The sequence below is a fragment of the Lepidochelys kempii genome, chromosome 2, assembly GCF_965140285.1.
Source record: "Lepidochelys kempii isolate rLepKem1 chromosome 2, rLepKem1.hap1, whole genome shotgun sequence".
Classification (NCBI taxonomy): domain Eukaryota; kingdom Metazoa; phylum Chordata; order Testudines; family Cheloniidae; genus Lepidochelys; species Lepidochelys kempii.
Genome location: NC_136381.1, coordinates 208,068,283 through 208,089,001, shown reverse-complemented (window position 1 = coordinate 208,089,001; position 20,719 = coordinate 208,068,283). Strand labels below are relative to the sequence as shown.

At 36.2% G+C, this 20,719-nt stretch overlaps 1 protein-coding gene across 2 annotated transcripts in view; it reads right to left on the bottom strand.

Moving 5' to 3' along the window:
- Positions 1-1,795: 1,795 nt before the first annotated feature.
- Positions 1,796-20,719, bottom strand: part of SKAP2 (src kinase associated phosphoprotein 2) — a 149,133-nt gene continuing 130,209 nt past the window's right edge. Inside the window, exons 11-13 of one of the 2 annotated variants that reach the window (XM_073333650.2) lie at positions 14,453-14,565; positions 4,893-4,994; positions 1,796-4,499 (exon numbers count right to left, since the gene is read on the bottom strand). In XM_073333650.2, the coding sequence (XP_073189751.1) occupies positions 4,902-4,994; positions 14,453-14,565 (206 nt within the window). In that variant the 3' untranslated portion in view covers positions 1,796-4,499; positions 4,893-4,901. Of the gene's footprint in view, positions 4,500-4,892; positions 4,995-14,452; positions 14,566-17,399; positions 17,480-20,719 lie in introns of those variants that run through there. The other variant, XM_073333651.2, reaches the window with a different exon arrangement.

Genomic DNA, 20,719 nt, shown 5'->3' with positions numbered 1-20,719 from the left:
AGCCCAAGGAGGATGAGGATGGAGAAAATAGCTCTAAAATGGGTGCTGAAGATGTGGCAGAGCTTTCTTAGCTCCAAACCAACTTGCTGATGTATTTTGCTAAATGGGGAGGCACCTAAACACGTGCACATGTGGTTGCCTGAATGAATCAGGTCTTTGAGGAACATGGAGTTTACAAACCATGCCAAATGAATGTCTTAAAGATGTGTTCCAATTGACATTTCTATCCTGATAGCCCATAATACATATCATACATAATACAAACATCTTTCTAGAAGACTTTCCTATATCATCATGCTCTGTCACAACTTTACATACTCTGAATGGTTCCTTAAACTTGACATAAGAAACTATTCCAACCTAAAAATGGGAAGAGGGTAAAATCTAACAACACTTTATTTTATAACCATTCTGTATATTCTAATCCATGCCTAATGGACTGTTACTCCTTTTCCCTTTTATAGCTGAAGTTCTTGCAGTGTTCCTACAACCAGCTGGAGGAAAAATGTCTGAGTGGCTTTTCCAGTTGTCTGTGTAGGTTAGTGGTGTTCAACGATCAGGCACTTGGATATCTTTTCTTGTGTATGAACTCCGATATAGCTCAGCTGCAGTACCTGGTTAACTTGGTAGAGATCAGGCTCCCGTCCCTCATTGGTTTCTTCTTCAGTCCCTTTGCTTGTGGAACAAAATTGAGTTTCTATCTCGTGGCTATGTAGGATCCTGTGTGTGTCTGATTATTTAGTCAAAGGAAAAGAAGAGCTCATAGAAACAACAGCACCTCCCAAAGACAAAAGCCTGTCTGGCAGCAAATTCAGCCCAGGACATTTTGAAAATGATATGGCTTTTTTTTTTTTTTGGACTTGGTGTTCTCAGGGCCTGATCCAAAAGCCACTGAATTCAATAGGAGTCTTTCCACTGACTTCAATGGGCTTTGGATCAGGTCATAAGGGAGTTAAACTTTATACCCCGCCTAATGGAAATACAACCTAGATGGAGCTACTATAATATGGATAAAAAGAAAAGGAGGACTTGTGGCACCTTAGAGACTAACAAATTTATTAGAGCATAAGCTTTCGTGAGCTACAGCTCACTTCACGAAAGCTGATGCTCTAATAAATTTGTTAGTCTTTAAGTGCCACAAGTCCTCCTTTTCTTTTTGCGGATACAGACTAACACGGCTGCTACTCTGAAACCTATAATATGGGTGTTATGTATAGGTTGCAGAACAAAACTGAACACGGATTATGTATTTGGCTTTGAACACAGAGGGTGGGATTTTCTTTCATTAAATGTTCAAGTTTGGCCTACCTCTGGTTCCCTTAAAGTCAACAGAAGTTTTATAATTGCCTTTAAGGCCAATACTGAGCACTTTTATAAATCTCATCCTTAAACTTTGATTGAAGTAGCTGACATCTCAGGAGCATACACTGCTGTATATGTACTTAGTGGTAAAGGAAGTAAATCCCACCCACATGCAGGTAAAATTTGTGAGCCTGAAGCAAGTAATGCACAGTGAAATAATTTTGTACATGAAGTCACACTAGAGGTGGTACAGTTATGTCTGGGTGCTACAGCTATAGAAGACATTTATATTACCCTTATTTCTCTGAATAAATTCAGATGACAGCCCCATTTCATTTCTTCATTCAGTTTGGAGGCCAGATGGCATTAGAATCATTTACTTCACCTTGTTGTGCTTAATTACTACAATCAACACACTATTTTCCAAATTAATCATAACAAAGTAATTTCATTAGTAACACAGCAGGCTGTTGAATTATTAGCATCATAACAGTTTGCAAACAATTAAACTTTATTTGAACCTTAAAAATTTGCAGAGTGGAACATTACTGTAAGATCTAATGGCAATATAGTACAAATTCAGCACAGAGCAAATCATCAAATAAAAATGCTTTATAAAATATGACTTACAATCACCTTTGGAAAAAAATTAGCTGTCTTACTGTTCACAGAACAGCAAATGAAATCCAAGTCAACAACAAAAACACAGCAATTAAGCATATTTTCTAACACCCAATTTTGTTTAAGTTATATTAATGGGAACTTTCTCATCCAAAAAAGGTTATGGTATTTGCAAAGATTTAAAGTAAACATTTTTTCTGTTTTACATTGTTGGTTTATTCCAAGAAATTTCAGGTCAGGGTTTTGGGTCAGAGTTATGGGTCTCTGTTTCAAAATATCCTAGTTTTTGAATATTTATGTAGCTTGTTTGCTAACCTCTCACATTGTACGAAGTGAGAAAAAACAAAGGATCTAGGAACTATGGACAAAAGATGCTTTATTTCTATTTGTGCCACCAGCATCAGGAAAAGCAGCTCAAAGAGCCTTTTATTCATCATTTGGCTAAGGACTCCCTCTCCTGGATTAACAGGAAAAGAGAAAGAAGCCCTCCAAATGGTTTAAGTTGCAAATTATGTGCCTGTGCATAAAACACACATTGGTGGGGGGAAGGGCTTCCAACCAGTTCAACATGCTATGAAAATCTGCTGCCATCTACTGACAAACCATTGCAAAATCTTCTCTTTTTCTATTACCATACCAAAATATAACAGTGGTGCCCACTAGTGCTGCTGTAGTTCAGGGTTTGTCAGCACAAGACCACTAATTTCAGGGGGTTTAACTCAGCTGTAAAAATCTGCTGTGGGTTTAATCTTGGCATATAAAACTATCTCTTTTTTTAAAAAAAAATCAAATTTAGTATAACGCAGATGATTTTCCTTTTGTTAATTCAATTTTACAGGTGACTGGTGTGTACACTGTGTATTTGACAAAAGAGAGTTGTTACAAAAAGAAAAGCAGTTGTGGTGAATTTCTGAATTGTATAATAGGAGGACTTTTCAGCATGTGGATTTATTGTGCAGTCATGTTAATGAGATAAAAGCTCTTGCAATATTGACAGTTCACATTGTATATACAATCCAGAAATACACTTGAGAAAATAAAGATCTAAATTTACAATCTATCATTTTAATGCTTCACAGATTATCTGGTTTGGATGACCATTTCGTAACAATATAGGTTTATAAAATAACCATAAAATCTTGCCCTATTTTACTCCTCCTAGTAGTCTTGTGTAACAAAAGGTAAACTAAAGTAACGTTAGTGGTCTAAAGCACACACAGACAAAAACTACCTTTTAACTCATCCTGTTTTCAGGGCGAGCCTGATGCATAAACAGCACAAACAGCTTACTGAGGACCTGCATAGGCTCAGCAACTCGCAGACTGGCTTTACCTGCCTTTTTGGCAGCTTGAGGTCTCACAAATAACAAGGCTAACCTTGGTTGTTTCCAACTCTGCTGGAGACTCTAGATAGTTGGTGATCTTCCATACTAGAATACCCAGCACTTAAGTAGTACAGGGGATTTTAAGTATTGATTCCGAATTGTCCTGCTTTGTGTGTGTAAATGAAATGTTTGCTTGGTGTGTGTGTTTAATGACTTCAGATTCTGGATTTGATACTGTCAAGACTGCCAATAACCTGCATTCACATAAGCTGTTTTATATACTTCAGCGGCACTACTTATGCAAGCAAGGATCATTTACGTAAGTAAGGTTTGCAGAATTGACCCAATGACATCATCCAACTTCAACAATATCACAACAGGTATATAGACTCTTTCACTGACAAAGAATCATCCACAGATGTTTTTTTTTTTAATACATGTATTGTCAACCCAGAATATAATCATTTTCAATTCTATATCTGTTTTAGTCTCATGACCACATTTCTCACGATGCAAGTCTGACAATAAAGATAATATGGTGTAAATCAATATAGTTCTACTGACTTTAATGGAGCTGATTTACATGAATTGAGGATCTGGTCTTATATATTATTTTGTGACTATAAATCTTATTCTATATAAAAAATACTAAAATTATATGAAGAAATAAACCATGCAGAAATGTAAAATGTTTCTTTAGAAGCATGTTAGTTTTAAAACTTGCATTATTGCACAGGAATTTACCTGTTTTTTATATGGAATTATACATTGTAATCCTATTAAAGTGAATTTATCAAAAGGCTAATGCTATTAAAATCCACATGAGGAGAATGATAATTTGATACTGTCAAGGTGTTGCTAAATATTTAAAATTTACATAGAAAAAAATCTGATACCATTTAAACAGAACATATCTATAACTACAAAGTGCACTTAATGTTTCAGCAAAACAGCAACAGGTACAGCTTTGCTGCTTGTGCATCAAATGTTAACTAACATCTTCTACTGAGTGTCACAGTACTTTAGGTATACAACAAAGGATTGAACAGAGCACTTTTCCCAAAAAGATTAATGATAAAGTAGTACAGAAATGGAGAAAAATTAAAAAATGTTTTATGTTTAATATATTTGGTGTGGTGGTCTGATTACACCTATCAAACAACAAGTTCACACAGTTGAATCTTCGCATTTTGGAAATCAGGTCTGAAAGGTGCAGCTGTACGTCACTCTTGATTGTAATTGCAGAATTCTCCTGATTAGGAAGAATGACATTTACAGTACACGGTTAGCCAAAAAGCCAACAAACCCCAAATATCTATCCTTTCCATATATTTCTAACTGTACACACACACACACACACTATTAAGCAGCCAACCTAACTAAAAAGCTTGCAAACTTGATTCTATGAAAGGACAAAGAAAAGGAAGCTAGTTATGGAATACATCTTATTCCGAGCACAATAGTTATTTTTCATTTCATATACAAACCCAGCAGAGCTTCTTTAATTGAACTTTAATATAAAGATTGTGGCAAAATATATTTGTCAACAGAACTCCTGAAAAGGTTCCAGGAAAGAAATACTTATGAAACAGAGAACAAGGGAACATATAAACCATCACAGAAGATTGGATTAAAATGTACTTACCCAGGGCTCTCAAATATCATACATCTCCATTATGTAGGCTCTAGGCACCAAGCCAATGGTTCCCTTCATTTCTCCTACCCACCAGCCAAATCTATCGTAGTCCTAATTGAAAACAATATGCAATATTAACCTTTAGTCTGATATATATGCAATAGAGTTTGTATGAAACTCCTTATGGATGTTTCCTCTTATATACAGTTATAAGAGCTTGAAATGAAAATTCAAAACATTAGATCCTTTTGTTTGAGGCATTCAAAATGCATGGTTAGGCAAAGTAATACATTAAATTTTAAAAGGACCAGCATATTTATTAGTGTTCTGAAAAAATTACCAATGTTTCTCTGCAACAGGTAAAAACCACACTTGATCTCCTCTTTCTCCAATGCTCTTCACCCCAAAACCTATATAAAATCCTATTGTTTGTCACAAATATCCAACAGTGGAATACTGAAGTATGGAAATTGACTGGAATTCTTTCAGTACCACAAGACTGAACTTAAAGGAACTTGCAATCAAATTATTTCAAATAATGTTTTGCTCAAATATGAAAGGAAGGCCATCATACATCTGATGCATATTCTCTTTTTATGGACAAAGTATACCATTGCTTTAGCCTTGCAGAAAATCCTACCACAGTTCTCATATGTCTGATGGATGACTAATGTATTTTTGTTTGAAATTTGTTAAGGCTTATTGAGATAAATATGAAACAAAATGAATTATAATAGTTTAAAGAGAGAATATTTTCCAAAAAGCAATACCGAGTTAGAGTATTGTGAGATCCAAATTTGATTTTTTTCCTATGAGGTAAATATTTTAAGATCAATTTTAACACGAGTTCAATAAATTGTAACTGCTGAAATTGCGCACGCACACACACAGAATTACACATGAGGCATTATTAAGACAGAGACCCTGTTCAAAATGGATTGATTAGTAAGATAATTACGGTGGAACAAACATGGAAAATATAAAATACACAGAGATATATAATAAGCAACATTTGCTTCCTGCTATAGTGCTCTTTTGAAAAGAAAGGCTGTAGGATTTCTGAACTGATGGTTCTGTTGAGATACCATGAGCTACAATTTTGCCTGTAGCTAAAATGTTTTATGACATAGCAGCCAAGTGGAGGCCAGAAGTTTAAGGGTTAGCAGATTTTTATTAGAACTCAATTATATCAACTTGCGGCTAACATACACGGCCTATTCTGGAGTTCTCTAAAGGTCCTGTAAAGTGCTTGGGGCTCTCAACTCTAATTGTGGCTAACGGAATAGGGCCCCAAACATGACCAATCACCCCACTCCTCCTACCCCTTAATTATCCCCTTTATTTATTTGGGTTGTGTGTGCAGGTAGATCCTATTCCCAGATTAAACAGATTCCCTTCTCCTCTCCTCCAAGATAAATAGAATACTGGTCATTTGAAAGTCCTATCCTCTGATACACAGAGTATTAAAATGAATAAGAGGTTAAAATAATCCAAGACAGACATGACATTTGTTTAAACTGGAGAACACATGACTGGGAGAAATTAGAGAAGGAATTCCATCTCCTTTTCCATTCTGCGGTAAGGGATTGTGGGGAGCTACCTGGTCTATAAAAGCCTAGGGCAATCTGAATGAGGCTGCCAGTCAGAGAATTATCCCCTGCGGCATTTTACGGAGAATTGGAGGAATTGTTATGAAGCACACATTACAGTCAAAACCCTTAAAGGTTAAGCAAGTGTTCTCACATCAATGGCACAAATGTTCCAGCTCAGCTTGTTTGTTTAATACATTTTATATTTTTCTGCATATATATGTGTGTATATATATATACACACACACACACATATATATATATATATCACACTATGCTGCTTAAGTATACAAACTATCTCTAGACTGAAAAGTGGTAATTGCTCAAGATGCCAGCACTCACCTATGCTAAAGGATTTTCACCCATAAATCTTTCTAATGAAAAAGCAACAACATACTTTAAGCCGTTCCGTGTAACTCATGAAGTGAGCCCAAGAAAGATTGATTAAGCAAGTTTTACTAGACATCACCAAAAACAAACAATACATGAGATCAGGGAAGAGGCTTAGTTAAGTGGTCATTAAACCACTTATAACAAATGGCACAGAAAAAGGTTGTGGCTAAATTATTGCTTGAAAATGTTTCACTTAAAGACACTGTGTGAACTTTGATACCACATGAACTTTTAAAAAGCTATTCAGATGGCTCAATTTAAATTACAAACATGTTGCTTTTTGAAAACTTTCCATTTCTTGCTATTTAGTAATATGCCATTTAATGCTCTTGTGTGAAGCTAAGTGATAAGATGAAATGGATGGTGATGTAACAGTCTAGTAAGCTAATTTATGGATTCATTGCAGCCATTAGACCATATAGACAAGACTGCAACACAGAAGCTTTTACTTTATCATTACTATTCTTTGCATGAGCCTCTAGAGCAACATGAATCCCAATTAAACCATCTGCAGTCCATAGAAGTTGGAATAAAAATATAATAAAGTTTCCTGGTTACCAAGAATATAATAATTTCAGCTCAGGTTTCAGATCATCACTACGTAGAAGTCTGTCTTTTAAACTGGTTAATGAATGTACGTCTCTCTCTAAATACTGCCAAAGCTCACTTTCCTGCACACCCATGTACAAAATCTAATTTGAGATATTGTTTCTCCTATTGTTATCAATGATAAATTACTTACAGTGACAAAATAATGCAATTGATTCAGTGTTGTCTTGAGATCCCATATGTCTGTTATTGCTGTATAAGACTAAAATCCACATTTGTGGGAAACAGAGAATAGTTTAAAAATGCAGAGGAAACTGAATCCGGTTAGAATAGATAATATGTACTCTTAAAAGTTAAGAACCATGGTATCCCGCAAGTAGGACCTCAGGTCTGAGAAAGCTTACCATCTGGTATCCCTCACTGCATTCAGCTTCTACCATCAACGCTAACAGAGGCAAGTGACTATACTTCAGAAGGACTGATAAAATAATGAAGAGTCCTTTAATCTACAGGAAACCATTCTAGTCAATTTATAAGAAATATTGTGTCCCTTTGTAGGACGTGTAATTATTTTCTATTAATCATGTGCTATAAAGCTATATTATGTAGTTATTCTGTTATCACTAGCAAGAGGCCTGCAGTCAGCTCCTGACAATGTTAGGTAATTACTAACACAAAGCTTCTTTCTCCTTACGTAGAAATCCAGATCCAGAGTTGCTGTGATGCTTACTATATGAAAATAACACTCCGAAGAAATTCAATAACTGCAAAATGAATTGCTTCACAAGGCACATAGTATGCGTGGGGCGGGGCAGGTGGGGGGAGAGAAGGGGAAAAATCCTTTCCAAATACAACAAGAAGGTAACCGTAAGGAACAGTTAAACGTTTTCTAAACTGCTCTTATATTTTCATTGTTCATTCTGATATACAGTGGGTGATGGTTTTTGTTTTTTACAGATGTTGATTAAGCAACAAAGTGATTGCATCCTGTTGAAAGAAAGAAGGAAAGAAAGCTGCTAATTTAAAATTAAAACTATTTTTGCCTACACATTCATTCTCTATGTAGTGTATAAAGGTAACAACAAAACAAAGATCCTGATCCTACAAACGCCTATGCTCTTAATTGTGTATGCTGTGTACAGATGCCCCTGCCTACTGCTCCCTACCCCCAACATCAATGTGTAAAGACAAGCATGTGCTTAAGACTTTAAGGGATCTAGGTCTACAAGGTTATTGCAGTTTGGTAGAGCACATTCAATGGAAACACGCTAGCCACTTTCATGTATATTTGTATATTTTTCTCCAATTATTTTTTAGTGTATGGAACATTCTCATAAAAAGAGATGTTTGAAATGCAACATTTTTGCAGGAAGTTCTCTCACTCTGCCTCTAAGGGCCAGATCCTGTGCAGACCTGAGAGCCTCCTAAGAGATGCTTAGTACTCTCTCAACTTCTATAGACTTCAACAAGGGATGAGGGCATTTGGCACCTCATGTGACTGGACCTGTATTGTTTAATACTGAAATAAAGTGTCAATTTTTAACAATGAGGTTAATTAACAGTTGGAACAATTTACCAAGCATCATGGTGGATTCTCCATCACTAGCAATTTTTAAATCAAGATTGGATGTTTTTCTAAAAGAGATGCCCTAGGAATCATTTTGGGGAAGTTCTCTGGCTGTGTTACAAAGGAGGTCAGACTAGAAAGATCACAATAGTCCCTGCCGGCCCTGGAATCTATGAATACTTGTAGTGCGTCTTCTCTTCTGAAGTGAAGATTTCTGAAAATCATCCTTGTATTTCAATACATGGAAAACAACAATGAACGTGTGGATTACAAATGATTCTGTTTTCCATACTACTAATAAAACTAACTTCTTAACAATTACAGATTTTAAACTTTAAATTGAGACAAAGAATTTATTTTTAACCGGGCTATGGTTAAATAAGTAGCCCCCATTAACAGACTGTAGAGGAGTTGGAGGTAGGGAGGACATTTTTAAAGAATGTCTTAGCGGCTAATTTTGGCAAGATAATATTTAAAATCACCTCTAATTTGCCCAGGAGATTCAGACTATCTGGAAAATTTTAGAACTTTCTTTGGTGTAATTGCTGAATGATATGTGATTGACTGGAGAGCATTTTTGGCAGAAAGCGACAAATGCTTTAGATAACTGAATGAGACTTCTTCACATATAGCAGAGTTGTTTTAAGGCAGAAAAAATAGTTTTTTAAAGGAATATAAACCTCAGATTTATTATATGGAAGCATTATTAGCTAATGACATGACATAATGAAATATAAATCAATTTAAAAGTTACAGTACAAATAAAAGTGAACAGAATTGAATTTAAAAATCAAAATTGGTATCTGAAAACATCTTCGGAGAAATGAAAATCTGTTTTATATGCATCTCAAACCATAATGTCAAAAATATTTCCTCCTGGGACAGATAATGTTAAGTGCTTATTAATAAAGGTAAGTGTACAGAACTAGAATCACTTTTGACCTGGTCAGGATTAGATAACCCCACGCTTCTAGGTCCTTACCCTTATCTTATTTTTTAACCATTATACAGCAGGTTTCCTTTTTTGTATAAGACATACACCTAGACAAATGGAAAAAGGATAATTTACATTGTAGTATGAGCACATGGAACTAAATTTTCAACAAATACAGCTTTCATTATGATAAGGTAATGGTCTAACAAAAATAATCCATATTTTACCACCATATACATAGTGTCTTCCATGTAACTATTAAAAAGTGTATTCTCCCTATACTTGATGCAGGGTACTTGTCTGGAAATATTCCACTATTGTGCTGTATTTATATTTTCATAGACAGTGATCTGAGCTCATAAGACTAATATGTTTCTTTGTATTTTGATTAAACAAAAACACAGGTTAAAAGGTTTCAGAGTAGAAGCCGTGTTAGTTTGTATCCGCAAAAAGAAAAGGAGGACTTGTGGCACCTTAGAGACTAACAAATTTATTTGAGCATAAGCTTTCGTGAGCTACAGCTCACTTCATCACGAAAGCTTATGCTCAAATAAATTTGTTAGTCTCTAAGGTGCCACAAGTCCTCCTTTCCTTTTTACAGGTTAAAAGGTGCACCCTGAGGTGGTTATTTTTGTTTAGTTTTGTTAACATCAACACTTTGTTAACAGCATTTGCAAATGTTAAACATGGCGTACAGAAATCTGAATACTGAATCCTTGCTCTACACTCAGCAAAAGTTCCAGGGTCCTCAAAGCAAAGGGTTAACTGGTGGATGAAATTCCTATGGACAATAAATACTTACATGAGTAGCATCGGCATGCACTGAATTAACAACAGGAAATGGGTATAATTTCAGCAATTCTGGCTGAGATATGACACTTGTCTTTCTAGTTAATGTTATTTGTTGCTTTTAAAGATATAAATGTATAAATCTGGTTGGTATGAAAAGAGGTTAAAGGTCAGAAAGACGTACACAGTGTATGAGTCCAGAATACTGTTATATGGTAATGGACAACTAGAAGGATGTAGGGATCTGCTAATAAACTCAGCACAGCCTCATAATCATTTGCATCTGGCTGATGAAATTATGAAGCTTTCTAGTATGAAACATTCTCGCTAGAAAATCATGCAACTGCCACAAATATGTTAACTGTGTACACATTCTGAATCCAAGGTATACCCAACTTAAAAAAAATATAGTTATTCAATCACCCATGCTTTGCTTTATATTTTAAACCAATTGTTATACACAAAATAAGATTTATGGTAAAGTATTTAAAAGAACTGACACATCATAGTTTGCTTTCCCATCTATCATAGGAATTCGAAACCAAATGAGAGCCCACAACTGAATGGAAGTTGAGGAAGTTCAGTACTTAGCAGACTGGGCCACAAAAGTATTGCATTTCTAATGTAATATTTGCTTTTTACATGAGCCAATTTTTAATTGAAAAAAATCTCCATGAAGCTTTGACTGTAAATGTATCACTTTTTCGTGGGGCAGGAGGGGAAGGAAGTACAAATTTCTGAAGGTTGAATAAAACAGGATAAATATGACAAAAGACACACTCACACACACTCAAGAGAACTAATACAAATTTTAACATGATACCAGCATGAGTGTATATCTGGACAGATTCATTGTAATCAGCTAAAGGTAATCTTTTTAGCTAACTGACTACCTATCAAGATGTGTTATGAAGCATTTGTTCAAAAATTCTGTTATTTAAAAACTCTCAACATTTTAAAGAAATACTTAACAGTAAAAGTTTGCAGCAAAAAACTACATATTCTCCTTATATGCTAAGAACAGGTAGATGCATTATTACTTAGGTGCAAAGGTTAAAACTGCAAAAATGTGCCCGACTGGGAAGGTAGCTCAGTTAGATTTCAGGGCTCAATGTTAAAAAGAGGGAAATCTACTTTTGTTCAGGAATGTTACTGCTAACATGTGTGTTTGCAGGATCAAGGTTGTAGTGGGCACCATTGATTTCAACAGGAGTACTCATAAGTACATCAAGCAGGATTTGGCCTTCTGTAGTGTTTAGCTACATTAGCAAATAAATTACAAATAATCAATGTTGTGTCACTGAAACCATAATTATTTTCCTTAGGTGCACTTAAACTAGAATCACCTCAGCTGTTATGTATTGTCATCTTATTTTCATTGTCTCTTTAACATGTAAAAATGCTACAATTTTCCAAGTCAGAACAAAATTGCTTCCATTACACTATATTAATACTGAACTGAGAGGAAAAAAAGTCTTGTTCAGACTTCTATTAGGCACCATAGAAAGTATGTGAAAAGAAATTTTTCGCAGAAGATGTAAAAGTCGTATTGGTGGAAGCTACAAATACATATTTTGTCAAGTTCATGAGATTTAAATTTCTCAATAAAACAAATATTCTGAGCTTACACAAATACCCTATGTTTTTCTTAATATTGCATTCTTCCCACAACATGTAACACTTGCATTTAATTCCTTATCAGCAAAACAAGACTGCTTCATGATTAACGTCAAAACCTAGCTGACATATGATAGGAAAGTAATACGCCATAGCTAGGATCAAGCTGGAGTTGAATTTATGACACCATTTTGGATCTACACACATTACCTACTGTCAGCAACTGCATCTCTCATTTTTAACCACTAGATGGTGTAAAAAAATTAAAAAATTGCCCAAGATTCATACCACTGCCGCAAAAGCCAAGTATTACTCTACTCAATTAAGAAATATTTGTTGCAGAAAAGCCTTTACCAATTTTAGGGTGCTCTAGATTACTTTTTACCTTGGCTGATTCTTAACAAACCCTTTGTCTGGATAGTAATGCTCAGACAGACCTTGAAATTGAATAAAGTAGAAGGCTAGATGGATAATTCCCTGGCACTTCACCTCCAAAGAGCCTAAATTCAGAGCTGACAGTAGTGTCCAAAACTCATTTTTCTGAAAAAGCTATAAACAGTCCCTAAGTGAAATGAGACTGAATTCTGTAGACTCTGTTTTGGTATAAAAATCACCCCTCCCCAGAAAGCTTATACACATCTGGAGAAATTAGCCGGCCAGTCTCAAGGACTGAATATGCATTAATCAAGGCACAACCCGGAGAGGGTTGATAGGGATTGGATGGATTAAGCTACTGTTTCTCCCCCTCTGTTCTCATTTTTAAAATGAATTCATTCAGACTATCTGTAGGAGAGGGGTAAATAATTGTTAATTGTCAGGTGGGGAGGTTAAGCTTTAATTAGCCCCTTGCAGCATTAGACAATAGTAAAAGGAAGCTGATGTGTACAACTGATTTGCTTGCTTATAGTTTTCTATGTTTGTTAAGGAGTACTGATCTTCACAACTGAATGGAAGTCTGCCCTACCAGAAAGCCTTATCCTACCTCTAGTAATGTAATTCAGTTATTAGCTTAAGTGACAATGAAATACCTCAAAAGAAGCACATGGTCACATCATCATTAGCAATACATCGTCTATATTTTCATATATGACTATCTTTCCAACCGTAAATCTTAAAGTTATTTAAACAGAACAGATTCATTATCCAAAAACACTGCCGTTAAATGAATCAAAGAAGATTTAAAGCAATAGTGATGAAAGTTTCAAACTAACAGAAAGAGTACTGCAGCTTTCATGGGGTTACTTATGATTTCCATGCGCAAGTACAGAAAGGGTTTAAATGAGCCCCAATGTCTTCAGCATCGTACTAAATGGCAATTGTGGGCGAAGGAACATAACTGACAAGTGCTGCTACAAAAAAAAATTCAGCTTATTTACTGAGGATATTTATACATGAGAATCAGAGAACATTTCTTACTCTCAGACACACTCATATGTAAACTTCAGTGAGCTTTGTGTAAGTGCATACAAGGAAAGGATTTTGTCCCATTATTGTTTTTAAAAGGTAGGCAAATTAACCTACCTTATAATAAAACACGACTGCGAGCTTAATGCATGACATTATATTGGAACAGAAAACCTGCCTTTACCTCTGTGGGTTTTTTTAAGCAAACAGGAAAAAGCGGTGAATTAAAAATCGCCTGAATCTGTCAGAACAAACATACACAAAGCCTAAATCGTCAGAACAGCTGCAGTGTATACAAAAAGATGAAAGCCTAGTTCTAAAAACAAACTGTTTCCGGTAGCAAGATGCCCAGAAAACCAGAATCAGGACACACAAGAATATAAAGGAAGAGGAAGTAAAAACCATAACACACAACATAATATAGTTTACCCTACAAGGTTAACTTTTACCTAGAGTAAGCACATTGTCTTCTATTAAATTATCTAGGGGATGTCAGCCAAGATTAAATGAACAGATAAACGTACTTTTAAGTTGATTCCTGTTACATGGTTATGTTTTAAATGTGATTATATTTCATTTGACAAAATAATTCATTACTGTGAATGTAGGATTGCTAACAAAGGGTCTAAAGGGAGTGCCAGTCCCTCCTCCGCCCCCCCCCCAAACAGGATTGTAGGAATATATTACTCTTTTCTTACACCAATTTACTCTCAGTAGCATACTGTACCTTGCTGAGAATGTAGATAACATCACCACGTTTAAATGACAACTCATCAGAAACATCTCCTGTGCAGTCCCACAAACCTTGGTAGAAATTAGCATAATTGGTATTTTTATCCCCTGGGAAAGAAAAAAAAGTATACATTAAACCTTCCAGCATTTGTGATCTTTTATCATCAAAGGTAGTAATTAAATCTTCACACACCAAATGATGATGGGCTAGAACACATTTCTCCATGTTCACTGTAGGAATCCCCACCACACGCCCACAAAAAAAGCAAGTGGAAAACCAGTTTAACATGTGAACCCTACATTTGGTAACAGTTGTGTCATCCAAAACATGCAGCTACAGGTTCTCAAAGCATTCAGCAGCTGCATCTTACAGCACCCAGCTCTTCTTTACTGATATATTTCTAGCAAGCCATGTTTGCATCTTAACTTGAAAAGGGTACAATGCTGGAGTATAATTAATAAAATCTGTGAGAACAGGCCAATGGTAAGCATTTTGTGCTGCACATCTTTTTCTTTTCAACAAGATTTTCCCTTTTCTGAGAGTCTTTCATATAATCTTTGGTTGTTACTGCTGAAATATTATAGCAACTTTGAAAGAGTTTGCTGAAGCAGCATTTCTAAAATATTTTGTGTCAGCTTCAGCTTAGGACATTAAGCTCTGGCTAAACATGCAACATACACTATAGTCATAAGCTCATCCTTCTAACAGCATAAGCACAATGGATGTGCTGTGTTCAAACTGCCATACAGACCATTAACTGATTGATTATTTAGCACTCTTTGCTCCCTAATACTGCAATAACAGAGTAATAAATGCTTTGCCATACGCTTACCATACAGAGTACATCTGTTGGAACACAGAACTTAAACGTGGTTAAATACACTGGATACTTCTGTTACACTACAAACGATTTCCTGTTTTTAATTCAGTGAAAATGGAGTTTGATGAGTTAACCCACAAAGAATGTAAGCAATGCCAATAAGATGACCAGTTACATTGTGTATACACTAACCAGACAGAATATGTACTAACAATTTACAACACTGCAAAACTATTTTTTACTTCTGATAACATAAATATCACTGAACTGGCTGAATCAAGGCTGTCATCTTAGTTTTGTTATATGATCCTTGCACTGCAGGCTTGCTGGTTATTCCAACATGTACCAGTCACTTTTGCATATTATTAGCACTCTAGGCTATTATTGATAGGCCACAATTTAATCATGATTGGTTATGTTTATTACAAGAAAAAACCCCCCTAAAATATCAGGTAATAAATAGGAGAAATTGCCACACTCTATTTTCTAAAAGTATTTTTCTGTTGATGTTAGTGTTCTCTATTTTGCAAACATTTTGATTTTAGTTCCAGTGTTTCCTACAGCAGCAAGAAGAGCTGCTTTCCATTTATTTACTTCAGTCTGTGGGCTAGCACTTTCAGATGTCATTACTGACATAAGCAGGAATTTGGACAACTCTGACATAAATTAAAACTACTATGGATTGCCATTTGTTATTTATCCTTTACATAAAACAGTGCTTATTGGTTAACTTCTATTACATAGCACTAGAGGGCACTCAGGCTAGCAGCACACAAATTCTGCTATGATTGCACCAAAATATAGATACCATTTTAAAAAATCTTAGTAATAAAGTGGTTTATTCTTTAAATGTAGATGTTTAGACAGTATGGCATCTGGAGGAGATTGAATCAGTTTGAAAGTTTTTGCAAGGTCTAAGTTTTGGCCCTACCAAGCTTGTCTGTCAGTTTATTATTCACTGAATCTAAAACTCAGTGAATAGTGTAAGATGGTAAGATGGACAGTAGTACTTGTGGCACCTTAGAGACTAACCAATTTATTTGAGCATGAGCTTTCGTGAGCTCATGCTCAAATAAATTGGTTAGTCTCTAAGGTGCCACAAGTACTCCTTTTCTTTTTGCGAATACAGACTAACACGGCTGTTACTCTGAAAGATGAACAGTGTATCTCTGCTACCATATTTTAATACTGTAATTCTTTCAGTACTTGATTGAACATAATGCCCAGTACAATTTTTATTAAAGCAAACTGAAGCTCTGGCTGAGGAGGTTTGTTGCAACTTGGTTGCAGTCTTCGACCAACTGTCTTTTTTTAATATACCAAATAAAACTCTTAGTTCTTCAGAGTTACACAAATGTGAATTACGAGTTCTCACACATGACACTTATCCCTCTGGGGTTTCTTCTTCCCATTGAGGAGCCTGGTGGAATTCCTATTAACATTAATGGGAGTTACATGGGGCACATCGACAGGAGAAGAGATCCCACAGCGAGTGAGATACATCTCTCCCTCGATGAGCATCACGAGTATTTCATTAAGCCTTGGAGTGTAAATGCAACTGAACTAATGACTTGGCAACACTGGAAAAGATGCATTTTAAAATAAGCTAATTGCTACTCAATGATGTTACCCAAAGACCAACCATGGTTCTGTGCTCTCATATGTGAAATCTACATAAGAAGAGAGCTGTTTATCCCAGGGTAATTGGTAGGCCAGGCGGATGAAAAATTATAAATAAAAAAAAAAGGCAGTGTACGTTTGTTAAATTACTTTATTCTCCCAGGCTTAGTAGTGTGTAAATTCCAGATGGGAAATCTGGACGTGAAAAATTAACAACTGGAATCTCCTTGCTCCACTATGACCACAAGTGTGTCTGATTAAGTATGTGCATAGTCACACTTGTATAATGTTAAGTATGGACATATCCTTAGAAGCAATATGTTTCAAGCAAAGCAGGCTTCATTAAAAGATGGAGCTAGTATTGTTTACAGTGCCTACACCACACAGAAAGATACAGAGAGGGATGTTGTAATAAACTCACATTGCATTCTAAAATATATATAAAACCTTTTATTGCTCAGCCCCTAGTTTACAGACTTATGCTAAGTTCTGAGCTCTGACCTGATTTCAGAAATGAGAGGGGACCATCTTGCGTCTTTAGCCTTTATTTGGAGAAGTGGATAAAGGAAAGCCAGGTGACCCTGGTGAACAAAAATGTGGCAGAGAGATAGTAAGGAAACGATGCTGACTTTCTTTTCCCACTTTTTAAACACTTTAAAGACAGGAAAACAGATCAGTGACTTGCCATCAGAAGCCTATGTATCAATGGGGTTGGTGGTGCATATGTTCCTGATATCAGTAACATTACATTCCTGGATTACTGATATGCTCTCACATTTTCTCACATCTCAATTATGAAACCAGTGTTGTCACCATTGTACTGTACCTTAAAGATGAGATATCTAATTCCTTTAAAATGCTATATATCCTGTCTATAAATATTGCTAAAATAAAGAGAATGTCTATCTTATGCAGAAGGCCTGATCCTGTAGCCTTTACTCATGTGAACAAGGGATGCAGGATCAGGTGTACATTTTGAATCTATCAGCTGCCTTTGATATTATTGATCATAAGGAGTGGCTGAGCTGCATTTGGCAAGGGTGGATCAGATTGTGGTGGGGAAATACAAAGTTAGGCAGCTCACATTCCAGGACAATTGTTTGATAAGCAACTGCCCAACAGTTTTTTTGTCTTATGTGCTGATGAGACACAGACATTTTTGTCTTATGTGCTGATGAGAACCAACTCTTCATAAGATCCAAATAGCGCAGCCTCCCTACTTCCCTGATTTCAGACAGAGACAAGGCCTAAACGAAGGCGGTAGTGCTAGAGGGTAGGGGAAATGGCTTGAAGATGTATTTGCTCTTGCTAATGAAATATACTTTGTCAAGGGTGTCCACAATCCGGGGTTCTTTTGGGTCTCTATTTCCCCAGGTAGCAGCACTAAGCAAGAATGTTGTGGTTTTGGTCCTTTCCCCCACCACCACTTGCCAGATTTGCAATATATTCTCTCAGGTCTGCATCTGACCACTGTTATCCATGTCCTGCTCATGTCTAGATTGGATTACAGTAACGCTGTCTACTTGGAGCTTTCCTTGAAGACCACACAGGGGATTCATTGCAGCTCACTTTCTTGTGGTATTAGATATGTTGAGAGCATCGTACTAAGATGTCTAACATATTGTCCTGCTACATAGATTTCCTTTTTTCTTCCAAGTTCAAATTAATGCTTAGTTTTAACAGCCAAAGCCATAAATGGCTGTGGGTCCTGGCATTTTAGAGACTTCACCCTGCCCATAATGTTCTCATTAAGTAGCTGTGATCATCTGTGGTCAGCAGTGTTACCTATCCTCAGTGTCAGGACATATCTGATGGCTGGACCTTGCTGGTCCAGGACCTAAGTTTGCTAGCCTTCAGGATACATTGCAAGTTTGAGTAGTTTGTATTGGACATAGATTCTGGGATCTTTTAGATATGGTAGTTGTTGTGATTAACCTGGGGATTATCTGCATGCTGTAAGATACTGGCGATTTATTACTCATTTTTGTGTTAATGCTCATAATACCAAAAATATGAAAGGTGTCAGAAAAAAAACTAGGAAAAAATTATTGTTGTAAATGCATTCTGCAACGACAAATCAGCTCTTCTGGCTCAACATAGATTTTACTGATTATAGATGGGTTCAAACCTCTGATCTGCCTTCAAATAAACTAGAAAAGAGCTATTTGTGCCTTATGTCTGTGATGGAAGAAATAAAAGGTGGGTTGGCTTGGGCAAAAGTTTGGCAAATATATTACACACACACGATGCAAACACACACACATAACTTTAAACTTTGTTAAACGGGATTTAGGGTTGTAAATAACTAGATAGTTAAGGAAAAAACTTTATGAGCACGATATAATAGTCTCAAAGAGAAAGGTTAGAAAGTCTGGAAATTCAGAATAAGATTACACCTTTTAAAAACATTAACATTAGAAAGTATACAAATGCACACATCAGGTCATTAAAATAAATTTAACACTGCCCTTATCTCCACTGACCTCCCACTCTACATAAGATAGACATTTTTCATTCTGTTGTAAAGGGGGTTTTGAGTAAATCTTTAAGAAGTTAGCAGAGCCTGCAGTTGTGTATCTTAAATTTACTAATCCCACTTTATCTGGCTAGTTTCCCTGTGGGAAGAAGGAACACCAGCATTTTTTCTCATTTATAGTACCTTGGCTTTGTACATAAATGACTGATATATAGGTGTGATCCTCAGGCAGCCTGCAACTCTGGTGTATAAGTTACTTTATTCTGGCTCTTAAGAGGTTCACAGCACCAGATATAACTACTAGTACGTATGTTTAGGCTACATCTCATAGCATGACAGCACCATCAACTTTTGGGGAGTTGTCCCATTTTGGGAATGTGGTTTCTTTTGGTGAAGAGGTGCAAAAATTCTGCCCTTTTTGGGACCACTGTTTATGGTATTTAGAAATAGCATGTGTACTGTAGTCAGCTCTAATGATGTAAAGACAGGTGAAGTTCAGAATAAATAGCACAGTAGTGTACAATTAGTCTTAACAAAAGTAAGATATGGTTATCCAGTTAGTTTCCTTCTCACTTTTCAGACTCTCTGCTGTGATGGTGTGTGGTGTCTGAGGACACAAACCATCTCTTGGTTTTCAGTTATTCTGATGTTCCTGCAGAATGTACAAGAATGCACATGGCTTCCTTCTTCCTGGGCCCTTTCTCTCACTCGTGCTATCATAGAATCATAGAATATCAGGGTTGGAATAGACCTCAGGAGGACCTCATAGAAATAGACCTCATCTAGTCCAACCCCCTTGCTCAAAGCAGGATCAATCCCCAATTTTTGCCCCAGATCCCTAAATGGCCCCCTCAAGGATTGAACTCACAACCCTGGGTTTAGCAGGCCAATGCTCAAACCACTGAGCTATCCACGTCAGGGAAAGAGAATGATAAGATAAAGAAGCATGGTAAAATAATTTTACCGGATTTATTTGGGGAGCAGGGGTTAACAACAAGATGGGTCCAGTTTCCTTTCTATATTCCCCCGCCCCCGCATTTCTCCCACCACAGCTCTGTCCTTTCAGCCCCCTCTCTTCAATCCAGCATCTGGTTGAATTCTCGCTCTGCCACTTCTTTTGGTCCCTACTACTCCACAATCACAGCTATCTACATCAAGGCAACACACAGTTTATTAAGTTTATGAAACCAATAATGGATGTGAAAACTGGTTTGGTAATTAAATCACTCTACCAATAATGCAAGACTAGTTAAAGGCACCAGTCTTCATCAAAACCAGCAGATTATACAAATTTAGAGTTTGTAGACAAACTGCTTGGGCATTAAGATGAGACAAAAAAAGCTAG